The sequence below is a fragment of the Protopterus annectens genome, chromosome 8.part0 (assembly GCF_019279795.1).
Source record: "Protopterus annectens isolate FY-2018-M chromosome 8.part0, PAN1.0, whole genome shotgun sequence".
NCBI lineage: Eukaryota > Metazoa > Chordata > Ceratodontiformes > Protopteridae > Protopterus > Protopterus annectens.
The window spans coordinates 277082274-277106952 of record NC_056741.1 but is presented as its reverse complement, the minus strand read 5'-3'; the positions used below and the strand labels follow the sequence as shown (position 1 = coordinate 277106952).

The 24679-nt window shown below is 41.0% G+C and overlaps 1 protein-coding gene across 1 annotated transcript in view; it reads left to right on the top strand.

Annotated features, from left to right (window-relative positions):
* Window positions 1–647: 647 nt before the first annotated feature.
* UBQLN4 (ubiquilin 4) overlaps window positions 648–24679 on the top strand; it is a gene marked incomplete in the record, with an annotated part of 792664 nt that continues 768632 nt past the window's right edge. Inside the window, 2 exon segments of the mRNA XM_044079769.1 lie at window positions 648–825; window positions 22161–22312. Of these exon segments, the coding sequence (XP_043935704.1) occupies window positions 676–825; window positions 22161–22312 (302 nt within the window).

Here is a 24679-nt window from a genome sequence, read left to right as displayed (position 1 = left end):
CTTCAAAGAACATTTGAAATGATTGGCTTGGTTTTCCTTACATCAGATGGCAATGTTGCAACAATCTTGAAGTTCCCATTTTACAGTGTTTTCTTTCATTTAAGAACACAAGCCTGTATTTTACATTTATAGATACAAATGATAGAATTATGTATCGAATTCTATTTGACTAGGCTGTCAGCCATTGCCCATCTTTCCCCAATCTTCACATATGTGTAAAAATGATTTAACTATATACAAGTTGCATGATCAGAGGTTTAAAAACATCACTCGCTGGAAGGCATCACTGAAAGGTTAACATCAAATTATGGACCTCTCTTAACTGGACCTGGATTTGTACGACATATTCAATTACTTGAAGAGCTTGTTGCTGTTTTAAACACCGCATAAATTAGTCTGTTTGGAGATTTTATTGTGTTAATTGGTGCGAGTGTTCTTCGCATATACTTTCATCTACCTAGTTACTTTTTTTTTAATAAAAATAAATTTGACTAAAAGGGAATTTTGATCTCCCAAACCGACCCCACACTGACGCTATGCGGTTTATATCGCTTCTTTCAGACAGCAGATGGCGCTGTAACTACTAGACTTCACAACACGTTGAGACACTGACAGGCGCAGTAATTGTATATGTTACTTGGCGCGCCGCTCTGAACGTGGTGGGAATTGGGAAAGATGGCGGAGGGTGAGGGGAATAACAGTGCTATAGAAGCGGAAGCCACATGTGAATCAGGCACTTCTGATACTAACGTGATACGAGTTTCAGTGAAAACGCCAAAGGATAAGGAGGAGATTGCCATTGGTCCTACAGCTTCGGTTAAAGAGGTGAGACTTTAGAGTGTGGTTGCAGGCCGGTAGCAGTCTTACTTCCTATGTAGAGAGCTGGGGAAAGGAACTAACTGGAAGTAAGACTGTCGGTTGTAGGAAAACTGGGGGACCCAGAAGGCAGAGCAGCTGGTGTGCGACTGGGAGCGGCAAGGGTGGAAGGGGGAGGGGCGTTTCGTGTTCCTCCCCGTCCATCTTCTCCGCCTCCATAAGCCACCGGGCGCTAGAAGTGTTCTGAATGTTTTTTTTTTCGTTTGTTGTGAGTGAGCATCTTTGAGTTTGAGAATGTAGAACCTGTTCCGGTTCAGTGACTTACAGATGTGTATAGAACTGTATAGCAAAGGTCTGTACACTACATTTCCAGGAGGAGAGCTGCATGGTTATGCTAGTAAGGCGCATCAGCTGAACACGGGACAGCATTTGCAGAATTGTGTTCGGTTTAGTGTTTGGCGTGGGTTAGAGTATACCTGTCAGATTTCCACGCATTATTCTTTTCCTTGTCGCTTCCTATCCGAGAGAATATGCTGCAGTTATACTTCATCGTGCAATCGTTACAAGTATAGACTTCTTTGCATTTAGAAAACGCGTATTGGTTCTGACTGTTTAAGTTAAGGAGACAGTAGAATCGACGTTTAAAAAAGTGTTCCTCGTTTGTTTTTTTTTTTTTGGTTCTGTCCCTGATTCTGGGCATAGTAAGTTGAAAGCTTTGAATCAATGCAAAATGAAGGTTCCTGCCTTTATCAGCGCATCTTTTTTTCCCCCTAAGGTTACTAGCACACTAAAAAACAAAAGTGTTCACTTGAGTTGTGGTTTAGAGCTGCAGTGTCAGTGGTGCAGCACGGGCACGGCAGTGTCGCGTACCTCTCAACTGTCCAGATTTTAGCAGTGTCCATTTTTTAGCTGTTAAATCGAGGCCCCATCCACTTGAGCTGCTTGTAGCTCATGTGGGTGTAAAATATCTCACTGCACCAATTTAAGAGTAGGGGTCTATTTAGGATGGGAGCTTGGCATAGTGGTTAAGGTGTTCACCTTGTAGGCACAAGTGCAGGTTTTGACTCTCCTATGGAGTAATTGGCTTGGTGTGGACTGGCCCACAAGGACAGTTAGCCTGATACTAGTTTATGAGCTTATGATCTTCCGAACAACTTTACACATAGTAAATAAAATAGAAAACTGTGTCAATCACCTTGCTTATAAATGAATAAATATGAAAGTAGCAACTGACTTCTTCCCTATGGTAGACCAGGGGGATAATGTGAAGTACTGGGAAAAATGATTTGTGGAGATATTCAGTTAGGTCAACTTGTAATATATATAAAGGGGCAGATCTTGCTTGCTAAACCTGATGGACTATAACTTTATCAGCCCATATAAAAACCTTACAACCCTACGATCAGCCAATAGGGTACTAGTATCCACCTTAAAATCCAACAACAATTCTGGGGATTGCCTGTTTACTAACTCTGTTGGTAACACTTGGAACAAACTTCCAAGTGAACTAACATCCCTTTCATCCACCCCACTTAAGAAGCAACTAAGAATCTTCCTAAAATCACAATGGCTATGCCGTTGCACCAATCAGGACTGATACTATCTCCTCTTGCCTGACCTCCGTTAAAGTTGATTATACCTACTTCTTGTTGCTTTGTTTGATCTCTTATGTATTTTACGGAAGAAGCTCTCTTCCCATGGAACCAATATATTAATAAACCTGTTGCATTGATCCTTCTCTGTGTGTTCTACTGAAAAAGTACACAACCTATATATGTAAAAAAAAAAAATTGGATCTGTTTGTTTTTACTTGTGTATTATCTCTTAAATGTTATAATTTAATTGCTATGTAATTGTTGTACTTGTTTTGGAGCTTTTCTCCCAAGGCCTCTGCTGAAAATGGACATGTATCCAGTCAGATTATCCCTGTCAACAAATGTAAAATAAATACATAAATGTCACCAAGGATGAAGGCAAAACCGCTCACACTGCCTGTCTTGACCTAGCCAAGGCCTCTGACACAAGCCCTCACTCAGGCATCATTGAGAAACTCGCCCAGCTTTATGTCAGTAGATGGGTTGCTAACTGGCTCACAGAACAAACAGTCAAATTGGGAATGTCAACTCTAGTAGCAGACCTGTTTAGTGGTGTTCCACAGGGATCTGTGCTAGGCCCCCTACTGTTTGGTATCTACTTTTCTCAGAAGTCCAGACGAAAATAGATGGCCTATGGCTTACCAAGTTTGCTGATTACTGCAAACTGGGTGCAATCATCAAATCCCAGAAGATGTCGGCATACAACAGAATGGACTTACACAGACAAATGATGGTGTTAAAGCCACGGACTTAAACTAAATGCTGAAAAATGTATTATCATCCCCTTCAAAGGAGAAACCCATGCTAATTACAACATTAATATTGCCCCAAGTGCAAACCCAGTGGTGAGAAGTTTAGGAATGCAAGTTGATGGCAACCTTAATTTTGACCATTAGGTGTCTACAGTAGCAAGAATGGCTTTCTACATTGCACACCTCATAAGCAAGGTGTATAGCATCCAAAGTTAAGGAGGTTGTAACTTCTTTGTACTCTACTCTCATCAGACTAATAATAGAGTACAGTCCTCCCTTCTGTGTGCACCTCACCGGACATCTGCAGCAATTGGTGAGACTTCAGAGGTTTCTCACCAAGAAAATTCAGGGCCTACAACACATGACCTACACGGACAGAATCAAGGCCATATCATTTTACTTAGTGTCATATAGACTGCTTAGAGGCGACTTGTGCCTGGCCTACAGAGCAGTTTCGGACCCTGCCTTGATGAAGCTGCTGCACAGCCGCAAATCCAATGGGACAAGATTCACTTGCTCTAGGGATCTTAACCTAGCCTGTAATATTTACAGGACATGCTGGAAAGGCAGATATGCCTCCCAGAGGTTGCAACTCCTCTGGAACAAGCTCCCAATTTTTGTAAAACAGAGCTCTCAATGACCCTGTTTAAGCGTAACCTGGACAATTGGATGGAAAATGATAAATTTACACCGGGGGGTTTCACATTTGTCCCTCTTAGACAGGGGCAACCAGTGCTGGTCTTAGATTCATGTGCAAACATAGATTATATATCTTGGTCCATAAGGGAACAAGGGTATAACAGGGATAGTAGAGGTCGTAGAGCCAATAGCATAGTAACCTGCTATGATCATGCCAGTGGAATGCAGACATTCTCCAGAACACGGCAAAATGCATAGTGGCCTTAATACCCATTTCTTTCTTTGTTTTTACTTTTTTCTCATGATAATAAACTTTTATTGAAAACATGAATTGCTGCTTTCTTCCCTTTTTGTAAGTAGGCTTTAGTGTGGAAATAGGTTTGTATGATTGCTGTTTAGCATCTGCTATAGGAAATGTAAACTTTATATTTTGTAGGCAGCAGTTTAAAATCCAATCCATCCATTGGAACTTCTTTCTGTAAAATTGCTATACATTGTTTACCACTTCACTCAGCTTTGCACTTTTTCTCATGTTGTATAATAAAATATTTTTGTATGCATGTTTGCTATACAATGGAGATGTGATTCATTTTCTTAATATTCATTTTGCTGTTTTAGCAGGTGTTTCTTGGCCTAAGTCATAGGATAGCTAGCAGTGCCGTCAAGTTCTGTATAGCCAGCTTTATTGTGTTATGTGACCCTGGTGTTTTCTGTCAACAAGCCCAGTGGTAAAATGCGAACCTAAGTACAGTCGTGTTTTCTAATATCTGTTTTTTTCTTTTAAAAATAAATATTTTGAAGGCATTACACTATTAATACTCATCATTTGTGCACCTTTTTATTCTTTGATTTACACAGTTGCTGCTTCACAGCACCTGCATACAGTTTTACCAGCTGCTCTGGTTTATTTCATGTTTCAGAAATATGCTTTAAATGAATTGAGCCTCCAAATTTGATGTAGATGTGTACATGCCATGAGTACTCATGGATTTGTTCACAGCCCTGCTCCTCATTAGGGCAGATGTAGGTTCTGCCCCCCCCCCCCCCCGTAACCTTGAATTAGAATAACTGGGTTATTAATTAATAAATAAATGGAAGGCATTTAGCTAATTCTAGGAAGTGCTGGTATTTCTTATACCTGGTAACTTAATTTGTTTTGCACTAAAAAAAAAAAAATCTAAAATGGGTGAGTAGGGAATCCATCCAGAAGAAAAGTTGTTTTGCACTAGCCAGAAAATTTTTGCACAGGTACGTAGGTAACCCAGACAGGAAAAAAAACAACTTTGGGAACACACACAGTGTGAACAAAGTTGTCTAAAAATCCAGTAATTGTATAGTGTTTTCTTCTATGTGCACATGCACACTAGAGCTCAGTACACTATGTATTGATGATTAAGGTATTCGGAATAAACACTAAACATTTGCATGTACCATGCTGTGTAATTTTACTAACTAACCCTGTGACGCACCACAGTAGTTTGAATTGTGGGTGGGGATGGATATTGATAGCTCAATCATCTTTCTTGAGACCAGTCATCTACCCCTCTCCACTACTATTTTTATCTCCCTTTTACCTGGACCTCCTCGGTACTCCTTCATACTCTATAACCCTTTTCATTCTGTAATTATTTCACTGTCTTCTACTCGATTAAAATCTAAACTGTTAAAAGCAAGTAGATTCTTATAAGCTCGATATTAGCTAATATTTTACTGTATTCTTTATTTATTCAGGTACTTTTCTACCTCTACTCTCTCTCTCCCCACTACTAACTTAACCTACCCCCTCTTCCTCTGCACATACTCCCCTGAGGTTACACACACAACTTTTCCACATCTATTCCTACTATTTCCTCTATCACACCCTACACTTGTCTACTTGTACTTTCCTATGCCTTCACCAATATAATCTCTTACCATATTTCATGATCTCTAGCATATTAATAATCATTATGATCATATGTTATGTAAATAATGCTGCATCTCTCAATACTCTGTGGTCCTCTGGACCTCTTCAAGTATTTACAATCAACACCACAATGATGAGGTACTGCTCAGGTGTCCTGCAGAGGCCTACAATGCCAGAAAGATAAAAGGAGAGACTTAAGTACCATTTTTTGGTTTTACTTACGGTTTACTGCTATTTCCGCCTAAATGGTAGTTTTCTGGCATTTATTGCTTCTCAAAACACTCATTTTATACTGAAAATTGCATTTACTTGTGCCTGCACTTTTTTAAAGTTGTTTTTGGTGTAAATTGTATTATTTAATTGTCTCTGGCTTCCCACTCAAGTGTGACCACCACTACTGCACTGTAAAAGTTGTTTGTTACCCGTTTCTACTGTTTTTCCTGGAAAAAAATCTTATTTTCCCGCCTTACTAAGCTAGAAAAGCCCAGTTTCAGATATCTGCTGATACCTGGACTGTGTTTGAGCTTCTGTGTTTGCCATACCTTACTTAAGCAAAAAGGAAGTTTTTGTTCACCCGTGAGTGTGGGGAGCTCTGAACAGCCTACCTGTTCTTGGAGGAGTGGTTTCTGCCCAGAAACTGTAATTTTATTGGCCATTTTGATATAAAAAACGCATTTGTGCGGTTTTGCACATCACCTAGCGGCGGTTAGCCAGGGTTAAACTATCCCCGGCTCCACTGAGTCTGCTCTTCAGTTTTTCCCTTGGTACTAGCCAAGAATGATGACCATTAACTCCGGTGATACTAGTTCTAGCCAGTTCTTCTAGTTTTTAGCACTGAAATCAGTACTTTAGACTAGCACTTGGTGCAGAGAGTCAGAAGCACTATATAAGCTATAATACTAGATCCCCAACAGTAGTCTATAGAGAACAGTCAAATTACTCTCCCCATAAATAAGTTTCTTAACCCATTCAGGCATGTCCAAGAGCCAGCTTCCAGTGAGTTCTCCTGTGCACCTGATAAATTTGGGCATCCTGAGGCAGTGACACAACTACCTCATGTACACAGACAACCCTCTCCTCCTACCACAAGACACCAAAATCTGCGAGAGATGCACTTACATAACTAAACTTGAAGCAAAGCTCTCTCCAGTCACGATTGGAATTGACAGTCAAGAGGTGAAGGTACCAACCTGCAGCACACCACCTAATACACATAGACCCACCATACATCCAAATGCAAACCCCACACATAGATACATAAAGACATATTCAAAGGCTCTAAATAAAAATCTGAGGAAACAGAGGCATCCAAAGCAGATACGCAAGCAACCTACACCCACAAACACACCACAGTCATCACATAAATACAAACACCAGTGTGCCGTACAACCATAGCCCCTAAGGCAAAACACCATGCCTAACAACACTTGTAATAGGTGACTCCATAGTCAGGCACACCGATGTCCCTCTCACCAGGCTGGATAAGGAGAAGGTCACTGTCAGTTGCTTGGGTGCCAGAATCCGCCACATTACCCACTCAGGTCACTCTACAACAAGTACAAATATGAGACTGTCATTGTCCAGGTTGGTGAGAATGACCTGAGATGTACCTGCCTGGACTAGATGAAAAGGGACATAGAAGAGCTCTCTGATTATGTAATCAAGGCAGGTATGACCCTAGCCCTGAGTAGCATCTTACTGTAACCTGCCCAACCAACAAGGACCTCTGAAGCTGAAACGCAAATAAACACCAATCACAACCAAAGTGCCACATAGTTCACAACACCAGTGTGCCACCCAGCAACAGCCCCTAAGGCAGGACAATGTACCTAACACTTTAGTCATAGGTGACTCTGTAGTTCGACATACTGATGTCCCTCTCACCAGGTTGAACAAGGAGAAAATTACAGTCAGCTGCCTGTCTGGTGCCAGGATCCACCACAATAACGCATGCACTCAAGTCACTCCAAAGGAACGTGATCTATTGACCATGTCCTCCCAGGCTCAAAGATATTAAAGCCCCCTGGAATGACACCAGAAACTAAGCCAATAGTCATTTTTTGTTCGTACTGTGACATCATCCTTAGTAAAAGTAGAACACTGCTCAGTGCAAGACACACATTGGTCTGAGACATCTATTCAGAGAGGTCCTTAATGTTTCACTTCATATAATCCAGAAGTGTTTGTCTTGAGTCATTTATGCCCTTGTGGACTATGATAGTCAAACTGGTACCGTGTGTGTGTTTGTCTGTGTATTTGTAGCTTGATGGATCCTGGCTCCAGATAAGCAACTGACCGTAATCTTCTCCATGTCCAGTCTGGTGAGTGGAATGTCTGTGTCTTGTACAGTAGAGTGCCCTGTGACAGGAGTCCTGGATAAATTGTTTGCTTCCCTTACTGGCTTTTTTGGGGGGGGGGGGGTGTCCATTGGGTGTAGGCTTATGTGTGGTATTTGGTGTTGCTTCTGATGTATGCTTTAAAGATTGCTGAGGATAGGAATTGCTGTTTGCACAAGTTAAAAGTACTTTAAAAGCTGTTAGGTGCTTCTCTGCCACATTTACAGCCAAAAATGTGGCAAAATGTCTAAATGTTATTGAAGTCATCGGTTCCTCAGACACTTGATTTCTGCCTGCTGGCTGCTAAGTGTAAGAAGCAAGTCCTTCTGACCCTAGAATGTGCAACAACTGTATCGTCACTGAAATGTAATTCCAGTGTAATGAAAATATGCACCCTACCAGGATTCAGTATGTACCAATTGTTCAGACCAACAACGGAGGGGGTCTCTCTTACCAGTGGTGGTGTGTTCCTATTCCTTTGCAGTTGTATCTCACCTTTTACTCCACTGTGTCCTGGTAACTAGGAAGGTGAACTCTTACCATGTCCTTGCCAACTTCACATCCCAGTCATCTGAATTTCATAACCCACAAGGCTTAAAGTACCCGGTTGCTGGTGTGCCTGACCACCCTTCAGTAGTGTTCACTCTGAGGACTCAAATTACTCGAGTCCTACAGTGTAGAGATTTCTCGGAGGCAGACTTTACTATATATAACAATGGCCTAGTAGACCTGGGTTCAGTTAGCAGCTTGGGAGGCCTAACTGAGCAGCAGGAAGGGAAGAGTGTACCCATCTTTGGTGGAAGGGCATTTGTTAATTACTTTTCTGTAAAGATGAGGTGTGGTTCGAAGAGGGGAGTTGCCCTCGAACATAGACAACGAACACTGGAGGCGGATGTCCTTAGGATTAATGAGCAGCCCCTGCAGTATCTGTGCAAGTCTTTGAGGGGGTAGGAAATGAATTTGATGGACCTAGCATGGATGTGGGTTACTGGGATCAGGATGGTTACATGATGTCCAGACTGGGACCAAGGAAAAATGACTTGCATGTTGTCAACATAGATGTCATGATTAGTCTCTTGAACTTATGACTGATCTCTTATTGCAGTGTTTTGTATTTCATCCTCCTCCATTCAGTAACACTAGGGATACACAAAGTCAAGCTGCCAGTTCTGAACATCAAGATCCCGCTGCAAACAGAAGTATGCATGTGTATTATTTTTCTGTATGATTGTAGGACCATTGTTTTTCTTTTGTTACTTTTAGCCCTTTGCTAATATTTTATTTTTGGTATGGGGTGCATCAGTGATATAGAGGGATAGAGCCCTGACTTTGGACCAGGCAACCTGAGTATGGGCATGTTCATCCTGTAGGGGAGGAGGTGGTTTCTGAATGGCTCAGCTGTGTAGTAGGCTAGAGCAGGGAGGATGTTGGCTGTGGCAGCCCAAGATGATGTGGGTAACCTTTGCAGAGGGAGTGCTCATATGCAGGTAGTGGGCATTGGTAGCTTCTGTGGTAATGCAGATGTGTAGAACATTACAAGGGGATGGGATTAGGATCCTAACAGATGTTTTCAGTTGTGAGGTGCCTTCAAGGTCCAAAATAACTATCCTGGATGCTTGTATGATGGCTTACCCATGAGCAGCTTTCACCCCCCCCCCCCCAGCATGGAACTGGTATGAGGAGGTGGTGATTGAGCTAAGATTGATAGGGCAGATGGATTGATGGTCATTAAGCATGGGGACAGAAGGGTCCTAGGAAGAAACATTTTGCCCATGCTGCCAACATGGTATATGTGAATCTTTATAAATTGTCCCTTTCGTTGCGTTTCTACCCTGAAAGGTGATTTATTTTGTTGTCTATGAGGTCATCCTTTTGGAACATATTTTACATGGAAACACTCATAATTCAGGACATTAAGTCCTAGGATGAGTGTACTGAAAATTTGGCACAGAACTATGTACTGATGATGTTCGTGTTTCACTGTTGCAGTCATCACCTGTGGGTTATCCCTGCTGTGGTAGCCCTCGACCGGCAAGAATACCAGAGTCAAGTTTCTGTGTGCCAGCTGGTGTCGCCTGTAGGCTGACGTCAGGTCGTCAGTACTATAAAGCAAGGCAGCGGACGTCATTACATCAGTCTTTCTTACCATGGAGCCTGTAGCAGAAGTAAGTTCGCACGAGTGAGGATCGGTCGCTATCAGAAGTTGAATTTCAGCAGAAAACGTCTAAAGCTAAATACCCTGTTGGGGATCCTTTTTTCTTGATCCTAACCGATGTCCGAAAAAGTTAAATTGTCTCGCCTGTGGGAAGCAGATTCTACACAGAGACTTTAATTCTTACTGCATAACTTGTTTAGGCCCAGACCACGACATCCCTCATTGCCGGTTCTGTGCCCTCTTTAATGCGAGAACCATTTGCCGTAGAGCTCTTTTTGTAGACAATTATTTTCATATTCCGTCTTTGAATTCCGATATGGCATCTGTCAGCCAACTATCTGCCAAGATTCTGAAAAAACAAAAATAGAGACAGGCCACACAAGGCTAAGCCTTCCGACGACGCTACAGCTAAGCAAGTAGTCAGTTCTCCGGAATTCAGTGAGATGCTTTTGCAGCCCCTGATGCCCGACTCGCTTCCTATGTAGGCCTCTGCCGAGACCCTGTCTGAGTCCGGTATGCCGCAGAAATCCACTTCGTCTTCCGAGCCTTTGGCTGTCTCTACCTCTGTTGAGACCGGAGCCACAACGCAGGCACTGGCTTCCGAGGATGCCATTCGCACTACCGATTCTAGACAAAAAAAGTCTTCTCTTCCGACTACCATTTTTCAGAGACTGACTGATTCCCTCAGGCCTCGAAGCCAGACCATTCCTAGAAAATCTGCTTCTAGCCACTATCTTGCTACTGCTCCCCCACCCCAAGCTCAAATGCCTAAAACGGCGGAGGATCTCATCTCCCTTATCCGAGGTACCCAAACCTCCACTCCAAAAAGGAAAAGGGTTCCTTCTGTAGAAATTGATAGACCAAGAGTCTGAGGAATCTGATTATTCTGCCTTTGAAGAGGAACAACAGCCCTTAACTGTTTGATGATTCAGATGCAGAGGAATCCTTCCCCTCTGCCTCCCCTCCAGAGGACCTCTCCTTTGGGGAAACCCTTCACTCCCTCAGGGAACATTTTCAGTGGGAATCTCAGGACTACCCACAGTCAAAGAAACTACTTAGAGTGTTTCTGGACCTGCCCCAGCACAGACCTCTGGCCATCCCACCTATTCTAGAAGTGGTGGATGTTTTCCTTGAATCCAATTTAGCCCCTGATGCCCTGCCTCCTGCTCCAGCTAAACCTGACAGGTGCTACAGAGTACTGGCTTCTCACAAATACCTGTACAGGAACCCTGCTGCCGACCCTGAGGTCATTATACAGGCACCCAAAGGAGCTAAGACTAGTTCTGCCAAGAATCCTCTTCCCTCTGACAAAGACTCCAGAGCTCTGGACAGATTGGGTAAGAAAGTATACACCTCTGCAACCTTCAGAGCATTCAATTGTCCGTTCCATATGTTAAAATTATCAACAACACTTTGGAACAATTTAAAACAGAAGATTGCTACCTCTCCTGACGGTACAAACTCAAAACAGCTGGCAGAATTACTGCACTCTGCTTGTCAAGTGGAAAAGCACTCCTTACAATGTGGATATGATTCCCTAGAAGCCTCTAGCAGGGTAGCAGTGACAGGGTCTCTCATTAAAAGACTTGCATGGCTGAAGGAACAATCTCTCCTTGATCATGTCAAGTCTAAACTTATTGATGTACCCCTAGATAAGGAATGCCTGTTTGGGGAAAAAGCAGAAGAGGTTCTTAAAAAGGTGGAAGAACAAACAAAATCTATGCAAACAGTAAACAATTTCTTTCAAGTTCAACTCCCCAGATTCAGCAGGAACTTCCCCTTTAAGCACTGGGCCTTCCCTGCACCCAGCAGACAGGGCCAAAGTAAGCCTCGCAGGGACAGGACATCCAGGCCCCTATCCCAGGTCCAGCAAAGAAGCAAACAATGGACCACTTCCGCCTCTAATGCCTTACCTGGACGACTGCCTCATTCAGGCAAACAGCAAAGAAAAGTTGCTCCAGGATCTTCTTTGTCAAAAAAAACTTCTAATTTCCCTAGGGTTCACCGTCCAACAAGAAAAAAATTAAAGCAAAACCCCACCAAGAAAATTGTTTTCCTGGGAGCTGTGCTAGACACAGCTACCCTAATGGCCTTCATATCCCCAGAAAAGCAGAGTTTCCTGCCTCTCTTCTTCACCCAGCTGGCTTCCAGAAGTCCCCTCACTTTGAGGAAGTTCCTGCAAGCCCGAGGGTACATGGCATCTTGCATCCTTCTCATCCCTCTTGCCAGGCTTCACATGAGAAAGATTCATTGGTTTAAAGAACCTTTGGTGTCAGCAATCTCAGTCCCTAGAGACCACTCTCCCACTGATCCCTTGCATAAGAGACGAATTTCTCTGGTGGGCAGAGGCCTGTGCCATGAACAAGGGTCTTCTCTTCATCTTCCGCCCTTCTGGCTAGACAATCGCCACAGATGCCTCAGACATAACTTGGGGCACTCACCTAGCAGGCAGGTGTACCCAAGGCCTTTACAATACCCAGCAACTTCACTTGCACATCAACCAGAAAGAAATTATGGCAGTGCAAAATGTTCTGACTTCCTGCCAACCCCATCTCAGGCCAGAGGTCATCCTTATAAAAACAGACAACACAATAGTAATGTACATCAACAAGCAGGGGGGCACCCAACCTTATCCCATGTGCAGGTTAGCCACAAGTCTGTGGCTTACAGCCACCTCCATGGGGCCACACCTAATTGTCCAATACTTACCAGGGATCAACACACTGGCAGACCACCTAAGCAGAAACTTACTGGACCCCCACAAATAGCAGCTCAACAAAAAATCTTTCTGCAAATCACCCAGGAGTGGGGGACCCCAGAGGTGGACATCTTTGCCTCGCACCTCAATCACCAGCTGCACACGTTTTGTACCAGGGAGTATCACCTCCTAGCATGGAAGGTTGATGCTTTGACCTTCCCCTGGAGCTCCCTCTTTGTGTACGTATACCCTCCTCTGCCCTTTCTTCCCAAGGTTCTGATCAAAATAAGAGAGGAGAGACCAAAGGCCATCCTTATCACTTCAGATTGGCCCAGACAGCATTGGTACCACTTACTATGCAGTCTGACCTTACAGCCCCCAAGCTAATTTTTCTAAGGTCAGACCTCTTGACCCAGGAGAGGGGGAAGGTACTGCACCCAGACCTACAGACTCTCAAACTTTCAGCATGGCTCGTACACTTAAAAACTAATAAGAAGTCACTGTTAAGCAAACAGGTCCTGGACATCATCACAGAGGCCAGAAGGTCCTGGACATCATCACAGAGGCCAGAAGGCCCAGCACAAGAAAATCTTATGCAAGAAAATGGAAAAGATTCTGCTCCTGGAAACGATCAAAAGGAGGTAGTACCTCCCAGCTTTCCATCCCTCTCTTCCTGGATTACTTAGCAGAGTTGCTCAATAGTGGCCTCTCCTTCTCCTCTATTAAAATCCATGCCTCTGCCATCTCTGCCCATTGTGATTCAGACCCACCCCTCTTCTCTCATCCTTTGATTTAAGCAATTCTTCAGAGGGGCTTCTAATATCAGGCCTCCCAGAAGACCACTACTCCACCCTGGGACCTGAATTATGTGTTAGAGAAACTAACCTTACCTCCTTTCAAACCTGCCGCTTCAACAGAATTGAAATACCTCTCTTGGAAGACTGCCTTCTTGCTAGCTATCACCTCAGCCAGAAGGGTCTCACAACTTCAAGCTCTCATGGCTGTCGAGCCCTTTATAATTTTCCATGCAGACAGTCTCCCTGAGGACTAATCCCTCCTTTATGCACAAGGTGGTATCTGATGTGACCCTTAACCAGGCCATACACCTTCCCACCTTCTTTCCCAGCCCTCAAAATAAGGGGGGGGGGGAGAATTCTACACTCACTAGACGTGTACAGGCAACTCAGATGCTATCTGGACTGCACTAAGCCATTCAGAAAAACTGACCAGCTTCTTGTAAACTTTGCCCCAGAGGCAGAAGGGAAGCCCATCTCCAAACAAACTATTTCCAAATGGATATCGCACTGTATTCATTTTTGCTACAAACTACATGGGAAACTCATCGCTAGGTCAATCCGTACCCACTCCACTAGGGCATCCTCCACTTCCACTGCCTTCGTCAGAGGAGTACCTACCAGGGACATATTGGAAGTGGCCACCTGGACCTCTGTCCATAGCTTTACAAAGCATTACTACCTACCTCTCTTTTTGAAGTCTAGGGCAAGGTTTGCCTCTGCAATTCTGCAGGGCCTCCTGACCCATACCTAGGACCCTGTCTATCCTTCCACCCTTTACCTCAGCTTTGGGAATCCTCCCACAGGTGATGACTGCAGCAGTGAAACATGAAGAATGTAGTACATTTGTGTACACTTACCATAAATGTAGATATTAAGTGTATTCACTGTTGCAGTCTTGGTTTCCCTCCCTCCATCCCCCTTTTCACATTTTCCCCTAGGGGGACACATGGTTCCAAAGGTGGCTCATAGCCACCAGGACCATTTCTCTCTCTTTCCCTTGTGCTTCTGATGGGTTAGGGCAAGAAAAACTGATGTAATGACGTCGGCTGCCTTGCTTTATAATTGATGACCTGACATCAGACTACAGGAGACAGCAGCTGGAGCACAAAAATATTGACTCTGGTATTTGAGCCGGCTGCGGGCTTACCTCAGCAGGGATAACCCACAGGTGATGACTGCAACAGTGAATACACTCGAACATCTACATTTATGTTAAGTGTACACAGCTGTACTTTTTGAGGCATGCTTATATGGTAAAAGTAGTAATATAACTTTCACAGTTTTATTTCTGTGACCACAGATCCTCATTGTAGATGTTTTTTCAGAATATTTCAGAACTAGGACAGCTGCCATTTGTCAGATGATCTCCCACATATATTTTTCAGTCCAAGAAGACCATTTTCATTTTACTGTGCAGAGTAATCGTCTGAATAAAATATGAATAAACATTTTGTTTTATTCATAAAGTACAATAATAAGACTAATATGCTTAAAATGTAAGTTAAAATATCAGACACCACCTGAATTAGAATGCAGTCCTACATCTTAGATATTTTGATTCCAGCTTTGCTGTATAAACTTAACACATGAATGTGACTGCAGTCACTTCTTTGCTTATCACTATCTTCTGCTATTCCCACTCAAACAGCAAATTTCATATTATAATGAGGTGCTGACTCTTTGCTACAAAACCTTCATCCTTGAGGCCAGAGATCCTGGGATAGAAGAATAGTTTGTGAGTGAGACTATTGCTAGCTACTGCTATTCTCTGTTGGAGTGAGAAGGGTGGGGGGGGGGTTCCATAAATTAAATGCACAGCAGTGTTTTCATGCTTAGAACTTTTTGTTTTATCTGTGGTGCAACCATTAATTAAAAGGGCTGACTGTTATTTCCCCAACACCATGCCTCTTCTGGGGAGGACATCCTCCCATGAAGCCTGGGTTTGGACCAGTGATTTGATAATCCTGTTCCCTCAGCATCTGAGGCAGTAGTTAAGCCTGCAGCATTTTGCCACTACACTGCTAGAAGACCCTATTCTTCTGACTTTGGTTAGTGTAAGAAAGCATCCAACATTTTGCCACCGATTTTATGAATGTTTAGAGCTAGGTGGGTGTTTAAATTTTGTGGGGTGCTGTACCTTGCATGTGGGTCATGAATATCAGAAGGAACTGCTTTGCGTGTTTATGTAAATAAATGCCAGAGTAAGTGTATGAAGTCATGCATGTGTCTGTCTGTGAGAGAGACTTCATTCCTCAGTTTGCCGTCTTTTTGGCTAACCAGAAAGCAACTATTTCAGTAACAAATGTAAGTTGTTGTTGTGTCTTTCGGCTTTTCCCGGTTAGGGCTCGCCACAGCGGAACTCCGGTCTGCTAATGATTGGCAGTAATCGAACGGGGCAATGTCTTACTGTGAGGCGACAGTGCTACCGCAGCACCACCACCGCAGAGTCAGTAACAAATATAAGTGAAACATTCAAAAATCATTAACTTATTACAGCCAGGTGACACTTGTAGGAGTGTGCAGTTGCATCCTGCTGATGCCTCTATTGATCAAATATTGTTTATTCATATTCACATTTAATAATTTCAAAACCATGCTACATACAGGGTATTAAAAGATTTCATCCTAAAGTTTTCACAGTCACAAACACAACTGTGTTGGTATTTGACCTCTGTCTAGTGCAGGTAAAATTAATTGTTCAAATAATATTTATTTGCGTCGTCATAAATGTCATGCTTTTCTAAATGTCTGAACAACCATGTAGCACAGACAGAACTGCTTGGCCTTGTATGAAAGATGTCAGCTGGGTGAACAAAGTGCTACTAACAGTATGTGTGTAACTTGAGTGGATGCTGAGATATTGTAAGTTGTTTACAAAGTATTACAAACTCATTAGTTACTGTGTTTACTGTGACTTTTATAAAATCGTTTGAAACGTGGAACCTAAATAATACTACCCCAATAAAATAGTTTTGTGCTGAAGAGTTTGCCATTTGCAGTTTTTAGTAACACCTGTTTTTCCAGAGAAGTACATTTGTTTGAAATGTGTGGACATAAACTTGGTTTTATTAAAAAGCTTAGGCTATGCCCACTGGAAGTTCCAGTGCAAACTTCCATAGCTCCTTTGGAGGGAATGAGTTAACTCAGCTTTTGAGTCCTGCTTAGTCTGCTGTTTGCTGTGGAACATACTTCAAAACATTGCACTTTAGTGTAACAGTTTATTTTCATGATTGTGTTCTGTTTTGTTTTGACAGCCACTTGTTCCCTTTATCAAGCACATTTCACAAAAGACTTTGTATACTGGAAAAATGTAACTTGTTATTGCATCATATGTAACCAGTAGATTTAAGTATATTATGAGCACTCCCAGCTTGGGTCAGTAATGGAGTTATGCTGTTGGCAAGGATTTTCTGTAAGGGGTACATATTTTCCAGATATTTCCATCAAATTTTAAGGATTGGTATATGAACTCCCTAGTCATGTAGAGCACATTCATTTTCCTGAATTACAACATACATTCTGTAATTCTTCCAACCATTCCTGCTGCACTAATATGGACTCTTTTAACAGGTCTGAGTTGCCATAAAAAGACACACTCTGTAACACACTGATCATTTTATGAACCACAGTGGTGTACTGTTTGTTTTAAAGGATCTTGGTTTGTTCCAGTGACACACTGCTGTGCATTTTTATTTAATTGGCCTCTAATTAGCAGAACTAGTATCACCAGAGTTAATGGTCATCATTCTTGTTTTCAACCTAAAGCTGAAATTCCATAGGAGGTCGGTTTTAGGTTCCCCTTTGTCACAATGAACACTTACTACTTTGGTTTAAAGGTTTAAATCAAGACTGCTAAAGTATGCAGACAGTGTGGTATTGTTTATATGGAGATTTACCCTAAAGTAGTCCAAGCACAACCCCAGTCTGATTTTTTTTTTTTGCAGTTATGCTACAATATTTTATTTCATGATGAGGATGATTCTGCCATTGAATGGGCTGCTGCATTGCGAATAGCAGCCATCTAACCAAGATCATTTAGGGAACACTGGTATAACATGGCTAGGCTTGTAAAAGCCCTAGGGTCGTTAGTCTAGTAACTGCCTATGGATCATTCTGTCTTTGAACGCGATGCTGCATTTAATTGTGCAGGACTCGTGTTACACAGTTAAAGTTTGGACATCATATTGAACCTTTGATTTGGAAAATACCTGCTTGGTTGGCACAGCTTCATAAGATAATCTGTTCAGAAGAAGTTAGTGTTGCTAGGAGTTGGAATTAATTCTTTTTGGCAGTAATGTGATAAATATACTCTGGATGTTGAATAGATCTTTAAAAATAAGGATGTAATTTATGGAGCACAAATACTACAAACCTCAAAGGAAGATAGAACTCTTTTTCTTCAAAAACTGAAATTCCCTAAACTCAATTTAGACCAACAAAAAAAACTAACTGAGCCGATATCCATTAGTGAAATTATTACAACAATCAAACACTTAAAAGTGCATAAGGCTCCTGGTCCGGATGGACTCCCATCAGAATTTTACAAAGCATTTTCCCCCTTGATAGCCAAACTACTGTACTATACATTGAATTACATAATAAACTATAAAATAAATGATATCCACTTGAATGCCTCTAAAACTATATTTATATTAAAAGAACACACAGACCCCAAAAACCCAGACAGCTACAGACCCATCTCCCTCTTAAATATAGATACTAAAATATTTACCTCTATACTTGCAAACAGAATGAAAAATCTGATAGAAAAAATCCTCTCCCCAGAACAATCCGGTTTTACACCACATAGACTAGTGACCAATACATTAACATTAGATGCACTAATATCCTACGCTAACCAATACAATATCTACACAGTGGTAGTGGATGCCCACAAGGCATTTGATAGGGTTAATCTAGAATTCTTACTCCAAACACTACCCTACTGTAATATACTCAATAACTTCATTCAGATCATCCAAACTCTCTATAGCAACCCATACACATCTCTGTATATAAATAAAACTTGGTCAAATAGGATCCTAATAAAAAATGGAACAAGACAAGGATGCCCATTATCACCCTTCCTGTTTAACCTATACCTAGAACCACTCTATACATTAAACAAAATACATATCACAATCCTCCATTACACAACTTCAAAATATACCTCACTGCATTTGCAGATGATCTGAACATATACTGCACTACACCAAATTCAGATATAAACAAAATAATAGCTGCAATTGAACATTTCTCGACTGTCTAACTACAAACTAAACCTTAATAAAACTAATATTTTCCCACTAAAAACACCCAAACTCACCTCACTAATACCATTGTTAAACACAATAAAAATAAAAGAAGAAACTAAATACCTGGGAATCACCTTTTTCCAGAGTAACAAAGACGTCTCCCAACACAATGTAAACCTTAAATGGCAAAATATAATGCAAGACTGCAAAAGATGGAACAACCTAAAACTACCATTCTTTCCAAAGTATCAATAATCAAAATGAACATTTTACCTAGACTAATGTATATATTCATGACATCACAGACAACAATACATAATAAATTCTTCAAACAAATTCATACCTTCCTAGCAAAATTTATATGGGAACCCAAAAAAAACCAGAATCTCCTATCCAAAATTAACACTCCCCAAAAGCAAAGGAGGACTAAATCTACCAGATTTTAAAATGTACTACTCGATCATTAACACTAACAGAATATTGAGAATAGCTGAACATAACCCGTCAATAGAAAATTGGTCGTCTCTCTGGGTGACAATATATTATAGATATATTAAAGCTCTAGGTTTCAATCCCAAAGCACTTCCATTCCTGAAGCAGAAAGAAATACAAACTTATAACATTATAGAGCCCTTAAAACATTCTATCAACCTAGCGCAAAAAACTCTTTCAATTCTTGAACCTTAGACATGCCATGACAATACTGCAACCCCTTCATAAAAACCCAAATTTAAAAATAAACAATAAGATGCTGGACCTAGTCCTTTTTCCCAGACTGAAAGATAAAACAATCCAAGATATCTATCCCTGCCTTAACTGTTCAATACAAGAAATGAGGACCAACTTAAACCTCCCTAAATCACACATAATAATCCTAAGACAAATTAAAGAACTGTGTTCCAGTTATCTCCAAAATGTTACTATGACCAGTAGTGACCTAGAAACTTGTAGCAGGCTTTGGAAAACTATTATCACAACAAAGAAAACTATTACCAATTCATATAAAATGATAAATGAAATCAAATACCAGAAGGACCTCCTCTTCTCTAACTACTGGAGAAAAATTAAACCATCCATAGATGATCAGCAAATAAGCCAGGCAATCAATCTAACACTGAAGATTTTACCCCTCAAAAAGTTAGCATACACTCAGCTCATGATCAACAATGATGCTTATTTTACACCTGCAATCCTACACAAATTTAACACATCAAAATCACCTTTCTGCCCACACTGTAAGGACCAGATAGCTGACTTAATCCATGTGTTTTGGAGCTATAAATGTGTCTATAAACTCTGGAACTCTCTCAAGGTACAATTACAAAAAACAGGTTATCAAACATCAACATTAACTTGGGAATTCACTCTGTTACACATTCTCCCACCCAACATCCCAAGAAAACAAGCAAATACACTTTTAACAATTTTCCTACTAATGAAACTGTATATAGCTTTTAAATGGCTAGATACGATAAATATCTCTTGGGAGGGTTTTAAACAAGTAGCTATACAACACCTTTTAGCTCATAAAAAGTAATAGATAAAAGAAACAAAAACATGAAATCCAGAGAAATTTGGGAACAAACCTTTAATATCATATTAGCATAATTCATCACACAGCAACTTAGAAATACACTATAATGGAACCAAAGAACACATACAAGTTCAGATATTAATTAACTTGGATATTACGAATGTATATACTGTCTATATAACTGTGGAATTAACAATGAAAGCATCTCTGTACATAGTGTAAATAGATATGTTGTATAACCTATATCCTGTGGTATTTGACATCAATGTATAACGTGTGTGTGTGTATGTATGTGTGTATATATATATATATATATATATATATATATATATATATATGCACACGGTCATGTTGTAAGATGGTTTTTATTTGTGACATTAATGTAAAAATAAATAAAAATTATTGAAAAAAAAATAAGGATGTAATTTATCACAGTGTTTTAAAATGTATATAGTATTTTATCAGTCACACATCTTTATAGGCTGTTGGTAGAAAACGCTCTTAGCTAAGTAAAGTCTATAATTGGAAGTTTAGTATGTTGTCATTTGCAGTCAACCCCCCTTTCCCCGTTTCTGCATGGAGTGGGGATATTGCATCGACATTAGTCAGTGTGACCAAATCCTTGGCATCGTGACATTTGAGATCGCATAGGGGATCCAAAAAATATGATATATTCAATGCTTGCTTACTATAAATGGTTTAGTGGAGTAGTTTGCAGATTATTTTCAGCCATAGCTAGGCTAATATGTGGTTACATCATTATTCATGTTATAGAGAAGTTGTACAGCAAAGATTAGAGTATGAGTAGAATAGTTTTTAGACCATTGTATAATGTTTATATTTTTAGCCAATTTCTGTGCCATCTTTACAGCAGATAAAATTTTTTAATACATACATGTTATAGTGCTCTCTTCTGCCCAGAGCATACACATTTATAATCGCCAGCCAGATGTTTTTTTTGTGAATTTGTCATGGTTTCAGATGTGTTATGGTAAGAAGTTCCAAGCTGCTAGTGCTGTATTAGGGAAATGTCTTCTGTTACAACCCTAATTGAAGGAATGTTTCAATAACGTGACTATGAATTTTGCTGGGTTGATGTTCTCTCTTAACCTGAGATTTGCTGCCCAAGTTGGATAGTGTCTAGGCAAAGTATGAGCATGTTTTTAATACTTGGATTCATAAAAAAAAAAAGTAGCAAACTTGGTTTCCCAAAGTGAAGTGTTTTGTGGTTAAACTTACCCCGTAGATAGTTTCAAATTGTTTTGGTTATCCTTGTAAAAAGTGAGTATGTTCTTGTAATGTAGAATGGTTATCGTGTCGTATGTGGGAAGTGAGTCTGACTCGTGTTTGGTATTCTGTTTTCTTTTTGATATTCTTATTGTGCAGAATGATGTTCATGGATCAGGAATGCATATCTAATTTTCTGCATGGATTAAATAACCTAGAGTGCAAAAATAATGAGTAATGTACTTCCCACCCAACAGTGTGAACCTTGGCTCTATTTGACACTGTTGAAGTCGCACCATGACCCCATGTGTAAAAGTGGGAAAAGGGGTTGTGGATGAATGCTACTTTGTAGACTGAATATTTTGTCCCTGTTGATTTGTCTTTTGATAAGAAAATTATTTTGTTAATCTTACTGTTTGGATTTTAGTGCTTTCATTTTTTTTTTCACAGTTCAAAGAAGAAATCTCAAAGAGGTTTAAAGCAAATCAAGACCAGCTGGTTCTGATCTTTGCTGGAAAGATTCTGAAGGATGGCGACACCCTAAACCAACACGGCATCAAGGATGGTTTAACTATCCATCTCGTCATCAAAACGCCACAGAAGTACGATCTAAGTATAATGTGTGATGTGTATGTATGCGTACCTGGGAGTGATGCCAGTGCAGTGTTTCCACAAGGAATTAATAATGTGTGTGGTGGGATGGAGGGCCAGTAGTTCCTTTGGTTATTGAGAACATTGCAGAAGTATGAAACTTTGATTCCCCCATTCTGGAAGTATAGCTAAACTCACTAAACTAGGTATAAATCTATACGTTTTAAAATGGGTTGCCAACTGGCTCACTGATAGAACCCACACTGTATAAGTTGCAGACTCCAAATCTGACCTCAAACAACTGACAAGTGGAGTACCACAAGGTTCAGTCCTGGGACCTCTCCTGTTTGGTATCTGCTTCTCTGAAGTACAAGCTAACACAGAAGGCCTCTGGCTAACAAAGTTCACAGATGACTGCAAACTAGGAGCCATTGTCAAGTCCCCAAATGATGTGGACAATACTACAGAAGGGTCTCACTGAGACAGATGCCTGGTGTCAGAGCCATGGCCTGAAGCTCAGTGCCAAAAAGTGCAGTGTCATTCCCTTTGGTAAAAACTCCGTACCCATGAACTACCACATAGGCAGCAATCTACTTGACACCGAATGTGTGATAAGAGACCTTGGGACCCATGTGGACAGTAGTCTCTCCTTTGATAGTTACATCGCCACAGTAGTCAGGAAGTCCTTCTACGTGGCATACCTCATCATAAAAGGGTTCTCATCCAGGAAAAAACAGGTCATTGTTCCCCTCTACTCGACACTCATTATAGAGTACAACGCCCCTTTTGGAATGTACCTCACAAGACATCTGCAGCAGCTGGAAAGGCCACAGAAGTACCTCACAAAGAGGATTACTGGCCTCAAACAAATGCCTTACACTGACCGTCTCAAAAAACTCCAGCTTTACTCCGTAGCATATCGCCTACTCCGAGGTGATCTTTGCCTAACATATAAAGCTATGTCAAACCCAGAGCTGTTGGACATGCTACATCTAAAGAAATCCCAATCCTTCCGAGCTACATGCTGTAGGGGCCTAAACCTTGTCACCACCATAAACAGGACATGCTGGAGGGATAGATTCCTGTCCCAGAGACTTCCCATACTGTGGAACAGGCTACCCATCTATGTCAAGCAAAGTTCTTCATTAGCACTCTTCAAGAAAAATCCTGATGAGTGGATGGGAAATAGGAAATGCACCCCGAGGATCACTTCTGTGTTTCTGCTAGACAGTGGCACAGGAAAATAACTTTTTTGGGTGGCGTAAGCCAGGGAACCTTGTTGGCTAGGCTTACGTGTAGGCCCTTGGGCTGATAGCCTAGTACCTACCTATGATAATGTATGTTGTGGGATTGTATAATCATCACTTATTAATGGTAGAGATGTGAGTCTGGTGATTGTGAAGGAAGGATGGAAAATTATTAAACAGCTGTTCAGGTAATGTGACTAAAGATTATCAAGGAGTTTGGGGGAGAGGTGCTTCATAATAATGACATAAAATGGCAGTGCACTGTATACAGACGGTATAGAAGTAATAGGGTAAGCGAAGTCAAGATTGTCAAATATTTAGTCATCCTGATTTAGCTGTTTGCAGCATGACATTTTCAGACAGTAGTAAGTACTTACCAATGACATGTCTAGATAACAGAATACATTCTCTGATCCTGTCCAGCAGGTTAGGCCTGATACTCGGATAATATGGACTTCATCCATCATAGCCAGGCTGCTGCATTAAATGTATGCGGCACTGGAAGCTCAGAGCAGAATTTTCTCTGTACTGATTTAAACCATGTAAATCGGTGGATGTGTAGTCTTTGTTGTAGATGTAAGGCATGATTTTGTATGGTATAGTAGTTATTCTATTTTGTGTATTAGCTACATACACAAAATTAAAGAAAATAGACAAGATTGAAGCCACACTGCACTGCCCAAGTCTGTCCATACCCCTTACCATTGTTCTCACTTAGAGGTATCTCCAACAAAGGAGGAGTGGTAATTTTAAACCTAAAACTAAATGGCATGGTCTTTCAACCCAGGCATTACTTTACTTTAGCAGCATAAATTAGAAGTCAAGCTCATTCAGATAACTAAAACTGGTAGTGAATAAATGGCATCAAGCAAAGATGCTAGAGTAAATAATAAATGAGCATCCAAGAAGTGAGCACCTGAAAGTAACGCATTTAAAGAACGTTGACATTAATGTGAGCCTTCTGTAGCTTGCTTTTTTTTTTTCCAAATATCCAATACTAAGCAGAGCTCTTGTTGGGGTCTTCTTTTTATGTAGCATCTCTAGGCCAAGCCATCAGATAGAGCTCTGACATGCTTCCCATGAGGTGATCATATGTCTAGGTTTGTTCTCCTTATTTTTAGTGATCCTATA